Raw genomic sequence first — 9826 nt, forward strand, 5'->3', positions numbered from 1 at the left:
CGCGTGATGGCGGCCGTCGACGACCAACGCGAGGTGGCGAAAACTTTCTTCGTCGACGGACCCGGGGGGTACCGGAAAAAACGACGCTGTACGGATGCCTGATATGGGCGCTTCGGCACCGACCTCCGCAGCGGGAGGTGTTGTGCGTGGCGTTCACCGGTATCGCCGCGTCGCTCATGGACGGCGGCATGACCGTACACTCGACGTTCGGACTGCCTTTCGGCACGCTGACCGAAGACTCGACGTCCAGCGTCACCATGCAGTCCGAGCGAGCGCAGAAGATACGCAACGCGGCGCTCATCGTCTGGGACGAAGCCCCAATGTCGCCGGGACTGCAACTGACGGTGGTGGACCGCCTGCTCAGGGACGTCATGGCATCGGAATTACCGTTCGGCGGTAAAACCATGCTGTTCGCCGGCGACTTCAGGCAGATATTGCCCGTGGTCCGGAGAGGGACGAGAGCCGAGATCGTCATGTCGTCGATCAAGGAAAACGGTCTTTGGCGCGTCATGGAGCGCTTCAATCTGGTCCAGAACATGCGCGCGGACCACGACGCGGACTTTGCGACTTGGTTGCTTGAGCTCGGCAACGGCCGACTGCCCGCGGTCGACGGCGTTCCGAACACCGTGCAAATCCCGCGGCAAATGGTATGCGACGTTGATGATTTGATCGATTTCGTGTACCCGCAGCAAATGTCGTTGGCCAACGTCGACGAATTCGCTCGGAGAATCGTTGTGTGTCCCACCAACGAAGACTGTAGAGGTGTCAACAGGGACGTGCTGGAGCGCGTCGACGGTGCTCAGATGACCTACACCGCCGTCGACACCATGATGGCGGACGATCCCGACGAAGTGGCCAATTTTCCCACGGAGTTCCTCAACAGCTTGGAACCGGACGGCCTGCCGCCGTACCGGCTGACGTTGAAGGTGGGGTGCATCGTGATGTTGCTCAGAAATCTCGACCCGAGGAGACGACTGTGCAACGGTACGAGGTTGGTGGTCACCGAACTGCGGCGTCACAATTTCAAGGCTAGGATTTTGGGCGGTGAAGCACAGGACGACGACTTCGTAGTGCCCAAGATACCGCTCACGTCCAGCGGTGAGGACGACCTGCCCATCTTACTGCGGCGCCTTCAATTCCCGGTGAGATTGTCGTTCGCCATGACTATCAACAAGTCGCAGGGTCAGACGTTCGACAGGGTAGGTTTGCTACTGACGTCGCCTGTGTTCACGCACGGGCAGCTGTACGTAGCGTTTTCGAGGGTGAGAAACGCACAGTCCGTGAGAGTTGGCATGTACGCCGATGATAGCGGGCGATTCGTCACCAAGAACATTGTGTACAGGGAAGTTCTGTAATGCAATATGTGTTGACAATGGTAAGTGTAAGTCTAGGTGACGCTCAATGATAAAGTCTAGGTGACACTCGATGTTCAAGTCTAGGTGACGCTCGATGATCAAGTCTAGGTGACGCTCGATGTTCAAATCTGAGTGATGCTAGATTATCAAGTCTAGGTGACGCTAGATTATCAAGTCTAGGTGACGCTCGATGATCAAGTCTAGGTGACGCTCAATGATCAAGTCTAGGTGACGCTCGATGATCAAGTCTAGGTGACGCTCGATGTTCAAATCTGAGTGATGCTAGATTATCAAGTCTAGGTGACGCTCAATGATCAAGTCTAGCGTCACACCAGATGTTCAAGTCTAGGTGATGTGGAGAGAAAGTTTGACAACCTCCACGTGGTCTCTCTGGATGCGAATACTCAAAGGTGTATTCGTAACTAATGTCAAACGGTTTGTTAGGATTTTATAATATTGTACAGTCACACATACATTTGTCAATAATTAATTTACGCTATATCAATAATTATTTATTTATACCTACTTCAAAATACATGGTCAATGTAATGAAATGTAAAAAAACATTTAAATAATATTATGTAACTTTCTAACGTTAGTTTAAATTATTTGACCTTTTTATATGTTTTGTTAGTATTAATATCATACAATGGATTTGATATTGATGTCTGTATGAGTGACTTTTTAAATTTGTTTTTACTTTTACTTATATAATTTTTACTTTTACTTATACTTATACTTATTAAATTTTAAACACAATTTGCAATAACTTTTTATATTAATCTAAATATCTGTTAATATAATATTATTATAGTTGAAATTGCATTCACAATCCTATACTGTGATTGTATTTATATTTGTTATACTATGCTATTATGAAACTTTTTACATTTGTTTTTTACTTTGTACCAATGTACCATATAAGATAATTTGGTATTCAACCACTAATTGTTATTATAGTACTCTAGCTTTATATTTAGCTCTCTATAACTTTGCTATTCATGTCTGTATGAATAACTTTTAATAACAATCTAAATATCTGTTATTGATTTGTTGTACATATTATATTAATATATTAAGTAACTTTTTACATATGTTTTTACTTTGTAATGTATAGTTAATTATATTCAATATTTTATTGGTGTTTGACCACCAATTGTCATTACAATGTTTGTATAATATAATACATTTAAACGCCTATGTCAAGAACTTTGTGATTTATATCAGTATGAATTATTTTAAATAATAGTCCAAATATCAGTTAGTTTCAAGTAGACTGTATTGTTATGTTTGTATTATTTTTACTGTGATAGGTAACGTTTTAATTGTATCATCAATATTTTACTAGCTACCTTATTATTATTATTACCTACCTATTACACTATAAGCTATTTTACCTCTCATCACTTAGAATTACTGGTAATTTGTAAATAATTTGTAACGTCTATGTAAGAATAAAAATAATATTGCAAGGCGAATCATGACTTATATTTAATAGCCTAAAGTTTTATTTGTATCGTCACCGTATTATAATGACACATCAGTATTGGTTGGTGTTCTTTGTATTACACTACCTATTTTTGTGATACATAATTACACAAGTAAACATATCACATCAGACCCCTAGAAATTGTACATCTAACACAGGCTACTCATATTATTATACTCTAATATTACTACTATTAACTAATGTGTTAACCATGATTATTATATTAAGGTAAGAAATAAAAACAAGACATGTGAAAAAAAAAAGTTTTTATTCATGAGATCTGAAAAATATTAGAGGAAAAAATATTGTTAGGATAATGGCATTACAAAAAAATTATCCAATTGACTACTTACGGTGTTGAAATCATCAACGCCTCCAGCTGCCGCAACGCCGAATCACACGAGCCACCAGCCATCGATTCATACAACGTCTACAATTTATATAAACAAATTAAACATGGCATTAAAAGGTATTCTCAAATTCACAACTAACTGTGGTCTCTCCAATACCACATGTGTGCATTCATATCTTACAATTTTGTATTTATTTAGCACTATTAGGATTAAAAATATTACTTACGGTTGATGCCATCGGGGTTGATGTTCCGATAGGTTGGGGACCGGGAGTCTGAGTGCGTGTCGACCTTGCATTCAGACTCCTCGGCGGCCTTACCCTAACGGAACTCAACCCTCCACGTTGTGTGGCTGGTGCTCTCCTAGGTGTTTGTGGGGCTATAAATATAACAAACGTTATTAATTTAATTTTTATTTTATTATGAAAATGCGATATACACTCACCGAGGCATTGCCGGACCGTGTGCCCCATTTTATTGCATCTATAACATCCTGAAACACGATGTAGGCGCTAATTAATAGTAAACTTTTAAATTTTCCTATCACCTATGTACTTACGGCGTTTGGGGGGTGCCTTTCGCGGCGGTTGATGGCGATGGCGTGCGGCGACGGCGGTCTCGGCTGGCGGGCGGCGTGCGGCGACGGCGGTCTCGGCCGGCGGGTGGCGCGCGGCGGCGGCGGTCTCGGCCGGCGGTGCAGGGGCGGCGGTGCTCATGTTTAGTGTTTGCACCGCCGCATTGAAGTTGATCTTTATATAATTCATTCTAAAAAGAAAAAAGATGCAACATTTACAGTATGTCAGCGCAATATATTTGTTTTTTCTATATTGGTCTCCCCGACCTGTGCAACGTAGACACAGTATAGATATTTAACAACTTTGCCGGAAAGCGTGGACAGGTGCTTACAAAAAATCTAAGTTTAAACATTAAATATTTTAATTTTCTGACGGAAAGCATGTGTTACATTATACTGATTGATAAATACCTGCGATCTGCGGTGAACGTTTTAAAAAAAAAAAATTAAATTAATAATACAAAATATACTCACGTGTTGTCCGTCGGACGGCAGTCGGATGTTTAAGAACGGTTTGTGGGACGTCGGCGCAGTTAATTGTCAACGCAGGTAACCCATGCAGGTAACAAATTGATTAATTGACATTATATCGACATTGATTGATACACACGCAAACATGATTTTCAAAAATTCCCGCCTTCGACAAAATACCGCCAAAATACCGACTATTACTTATAACGACAACAATTACTTATTACTACGGCGAACGTCATTAGAAGTGACTGACCTGCTAGACACCCAAAAAAATACGGCGACTAAATGATTTGCACGGACGCCCGAAATATTTTGAATTTTTTTCATGTAAATTATTACTTAATTTTGCGTTTTCGGTGACAGTAATGAACGCTGTCCGCGATTCGACGCAGTCGGATTGCATACCTGACAACGTGACCCGGCCGTTGCACATTGTCCGCTATCCGACGAAGTCGGATTGCCTACCTGCACCACTGAGGTGACTGACCTGCTAGACACCCTAAAAAGACGGTGGCTATATGATTTGCATAAAAGCCCGAAATGTTTTACTTTTTTTTTTCACAGTAAAGAAAGCTGTCCGATATCCGACGCAGTCGGATTGCATACCTGACGACGTGACCCGGCCGTCGCATATTGTCTGCTACTCGGACCACTGAGGTGACTGACCTCCTAGACACCCTTAAAAGACGGTGGCTATATGATTTGCATAGAAGCCCGAAATGTTTTGAATTTTATTACTTAATTTTCCGTTTTCGGTGACAGTAATGAACGTTGTCCGCGATTCGACGCAGTCGGATTGCATACCTGACGACGTGACCCGACCGTCGCACATTGTCCGCTATCCGACGAAGTCGGATTGCCTACCCGCACCACTGAGGTGACTGACTTGCTAGACACCCTAAAAAGACGGTTACTATATGATTTGCATAGAAGCCCGAAATGTTTTGAATTTTATTACTTAATTTTCCGTTTTCGGTGACAGTTATGAACGTTGACCGCGATTCAACGCAGTCGGATTGCCTACCCTTATTACTACGGCGAACGTCATTCGAGGTGACTGACCTGCTAGACACCCATAAAAAGACGGCGGCTATATGATTTTCATGGACCCCCGAAATGTCTTACAATTTCACGTTTCACGTTTTGAACGTTGCATACCTGTTGCCGAGACATATAAGTCCAACGTCGAGGTAGGTGACTGACCCGCTAGACCCCAAATAAATCGAGGTGGCTATATGATTATCCGAAATATTTGAATTCTATTACTTGATTTGGCGTTTTTGAAGGCAGTAAAAAACTTACAGCTCTCCGGTTAACTAACCCACTATCCTTCTCACAAATCCACCATTCTTTTCATTAATCCAACATCCTTATCAGCAATCCAAAATCCTTATCACTTATCCACTTTTCTTATCAATATCCACCGTTCTTATCATAACACTCATAACCGACATCGGTTGACGACCAGACCACAAGACCACTGCGGCATCCGACATCGACAACACTCCTCACCAACCACGGGGGGTCTGGGGGTCTCCCCCAGCGACGCTCGGAGAGCTAGTCTTATAGTATAAAACGAAGACCCGTGTGGCGCCTCCTATGTCGATTTTCCGTACCAGCGTAAGAGACTACCAATGAAAAAATTCGACGGGCGGTCTCCCGTCGGCGGCGGAGCCGTCGCCGCGTTATCACTCCTTCTTATCACTTTTCGCGATTTCTTTCGATATTTTCAAAATTTCTTCACATTTCGAGTTTTACCCCCCCGGGGTTCCCCGAGCGGCCCCGTTCGGACCTTATTCCCGTTCCCCGCTAAATTTACGTACCGCGCGCGGCCGTAATTTTTTCCCGGCGGGCCCGCCGCGGTGGCGATTACGTGCAAACCGTCCGCCGCCGTCGCGCGCGTTTTTTGCCTTTGTTTTCAAGAATTCGAGTTTTAGCCCTCTTCGAGGCGTCCGCCTTTCCCGTTTGCCACTTATTCGCGTTCCCCGTTACGTTTATAGGTCGCGCGCGGCCGTACTCGAATATTTTAGAGCGCCGCGGCGTAGAGAACGATAGCGGAAAGCGCGGCGTCGTCGCCGTCTTACCGATTTTTTCGACTAAAGTCGCGTCTCGCCGCTCTCTCAAAAGTCTCACCTCCCCGTCGACGCGATATTCGCGTTCCCAGCTAAATTTATAGGCCGCGCGCGGCCGTACTTCGTCCGAGACGAGTCCCGGGGCTGCGGGACGACGCCGAGAGCGGAGCGCCGATATCGCCGCCGTCGAGTAGGTATTACTATATACAGGCATAAATACGTGCGTCGGAGGGTCCGATTTTTTTTCGCGAATATCGCGTTTTCGACGTCCGGGGGTGGCGGAGCCTGTCGTCCGCCGCCCGAAGCGGTGGGATCGCCGGCTCAAAAGCCCTCCGCGGACGCCGGGACCGCGTTCGCGATTCACCGGGACGGCGAAACCGCTTAAGAGTCATAGATTCGACACCAGTTTTCAACTCGGTAGGTAGGTAGGTAGGTAAGGCGTCGGTGCGGATGACCCGGGGGTCGTGGTTTCGATGCCGGCCGCCGGGAATTTCGTTAATTTGCGGCGGCCGTGATATTTCGTAATTTTTTTTTTCGCGTTTTTTTTTTTGTCATTTTCCTTTCGCCATCACTTTCGCCTTATCACTTTTGACGAATTTTCAAAATTTCTTCAAAATTCGTGTTTTAACGCCTTCGCGCACCTCGGACGGCCCCGTTCGGACCTTATTCGCGTTCCCCGTTAAATTGTGAGGCCGCGCGCGGCCGTACTTTGTCCCGTCCCGTCCCGCCGAGGCCGAGACGACGTGCGATAGGAGTGCCGCCGTCGCCCGCGTTTTTCGATAATTTTTTCGAATAGTCGAGTTTTAACCGTTTTGAAAACGTCTCACCTCCCGTTCGCGACTTATTCGCGTTCCCCGTTACATTTATAGGCCGCGCGCGGCCGTACTTGAATATTTTAGAGCGCCGCGGCGTCTTACCGATTTTTCCGACTTTTTCGACTAAAGTCGCGTCTCGCCGCTCTCTCAAAAGTCTCACCTTCCCGTCGACGCGATATTCGCGTTCCCAGCTAAATTTATAGGCCGCCTGTGGCCGTACTTCCTCCGGGACGGGTCCCGAGGCCGCGGGATGACGCCGTGAGCCGAGTGCGGAGAGCGGCGCCGTCGAGTGGGTATTACTATATACAGGCATAAATACGTGCGTCGGAAGGTTTGATTTTTTTCGCGAATATCGCGTTTTTTACGTCCGGGGGTAGCGGAGCCGGTCGTCCGCTGCCCGAAGCCGTGGGATCGCCGGCTCAAAAGCCCTCTGCGGACGCCGGGAAAGCGTTCGCGATTCGCCGGGACGGCGAAACGGCTTAAGAGTCATAGATTCGACACCAGTTTTCAACTCAGTAGGTAGGTAGGTAGGTTTAGGCGTATGTGCGGATGATCCGGGGGTCGTGGTTTCGATGCCGGCCGCCGGGATTGGAGATAATTTGCGGCGGCCGTGTTAATCCGGAATTTTTTTTTCACGTTTTTTTTTTTCGTTATTTTCCTTTCGCTATCACTTCCGCCTTATCACTTTTGATGAATTTTTTCAAAATTTCTTCAAAATTAGTGTTTTACCGCCTTCGCGCACCTCGGACGGCCCCGTTCGGACTTTATTCGCGTTCCCCGTTAAATTGTGAGGCCGCGCGCGGCCGTACTTTGTCTCGGCCCGTCCCGCCGCGGCCAGACGACGTGCGATAGGATTGCCGCCGTCGCCTGCGTTTTTCGATAATTTTTTCGAAAAGTCGAGTTTTAACTGTTTTGGAAACGTCTCACCTCCCGTTCGCGACTTATTCGCGTTCCCCGTTACATTTATAGGCCGCGCGCGGCCGTACTTGAATATCTTAGAGCGCCGCGGCGTAGAGAACGATAGCGAAAAGCGCGGCGTCGTCGCCGTCTTACCGAGTTTTCCGACTTTTTCAACTAAAGTCGCGTCTCACCGCTCTCTCGAAAGTCTCACCTCCCCGCCGACGTGATATTCGCGTTCCCCGCTGAATTTCTAGGCCGCGGGCGGCCGGACTTCGTCCGGGACGAGTCCCGGGGCCGCGGGACGACGCCGAGAGTGGAGTGCTGATATCGCCGCCGTCGAGTAGGTATTACTATATACAGGCATGAATACGTGCGTCGGAGGGTCCGATTTTTTCGCGTTTTCGACGTCCGAGGGTGGCGGAGCCGGTCGTCCGCTGCCCGATGCGGTGGGATCGCCGGCTCAAAAGCCCTCCACGGACGCCGGGACCGCGTTCGCGATTCGCCGGGACGGCGAAACGGCTTAAGAGTCATAGATTCGACGCCAATTTCCAACTCTGTAGGTAGGTAGGTAGGTAAGGCGTCGGTGCGGATGACCCGGGGAGTTATGAACAGTTATGAACGTTGTCCGCGATTCGACGCAGTCGGATTGCATACCTGACGAAGTTACCCAGCCGTCGCACATTGTCCGCTATCCGACGAAGTCGGATTGCCTACTCTGACCACCGAGGTGACTGACCTGCTAGACACCCTTAAAAGACGATTGCTATATAATTTGCATAGAAGCCCGAAATGTTTTGAATATTTTTTCACGTAATTAATTTTTCCGTTTTTGGTGACAGTAATGAACGTTGTCCGTGATTCGACGCAGTCGGATTGCATACCTGACGAAGTTACCCAGCCGTCGCACATTGTCCGCTATCCGACGAAGTCGGATTGCCTTCTCGGACCACCGAGGTGACTGACCTGCTAGACACCCTTAAAAGACGATTGCTATATGATTTGCATAGAAGCCCGAAATGTTTTGAATTTTTTTTTCACGTAATTAATTTTTCCGTTTTCGGTGACAGTTATGAACGTTGTCCGCGATTCGACGCAGTCGGATTGCATACCTGACGAAGTTACCCAGCCGTCGCACATTGTCCGCTATCCGACGAAGTCGGATTGCCTACTCGGACCACCGAGGTGACTGACCTGCTAGACACCCTTAAAAGACGATTGCTATATGATTTCCATAGAAGCCCGAAATGTTTTGAATTTTTTTTCACGTAATTAATTTTTCCGTTTTCGGTGACAGTTATGAACGTTGTCCGCGATTCGACGCAGTCGGATTGCATACCTGACGAAGTTACCCAGCCATCGCACATTGTCCGCTATCCGACGAAGTCGGATTGCCTACTCGGACCACTGAGGTGACTGACCTGCTAGACACCCTTAAAAGACGATTGCTATATGATTTGCATAGAAGCCCGAAATGTTTTGAATTTTTTTCACGTAATTAATTTTTCCGTTTTCGGTGACAGTAATGAACGTTGTCCGCGATTCGACGTAGTCGGATTGCATACCTGACGAAGTTACCCAGCCGTCGCACATTGTCCGCTATCCGACGAAGTCGGATTGCCTACTCGGACCACTGAGGTGACTGACCTGCTAGACACCCTTAAAAGACGATTGCTATATGATTTGCATAGAAGCCCGAAATGTTTTGAATTTTGCATAATTTTTTTTCACGTAATTTATTACTTAATTTTGCATTTTTGGCGACAGTTGTGAACGCTGTCCGCTATTCGACGCAGTC

The 9826-nt window shown here is 46.8% G+C and overlaps 1 protein-coding gene across 1 annotated transcript; it reads left to right on the top strand.

The window, feature by feature from the left end:
• Positions 1-320: 320 nt before the first annotated feature.
• Positions 321-1355, top strand: LOC132932752 (ATP-dependent DNA helicase PIF1-like). Its single transcript, XM_060999117.1, has one exon. The coding sequence runs from the start codon at positions 321-323 to the stop codon at positions 1353-1355; it is 1035 nt and encodes a 344-aa protein (XP_060855100.1).
• The last annotated feature ends 8471 nt before the right edge of the window (positions 1356-9826 follow it).

This window comes from Metopolophium dirhodum, chromosome 1 (assembly GCF_019925205.1).
Source record: "Metopolophium dirhodum isolate CAU chromosome 1, ASM1992520v1, whole genome shotgun sequence".
Taxonomy (NCBI): domain Eukaryota; kingdom Metazoa; phylum Arthropoda; class Insecta; order Hemiptera; family Aphididae; genus Metopolophium; species Metopolophium dirhodum.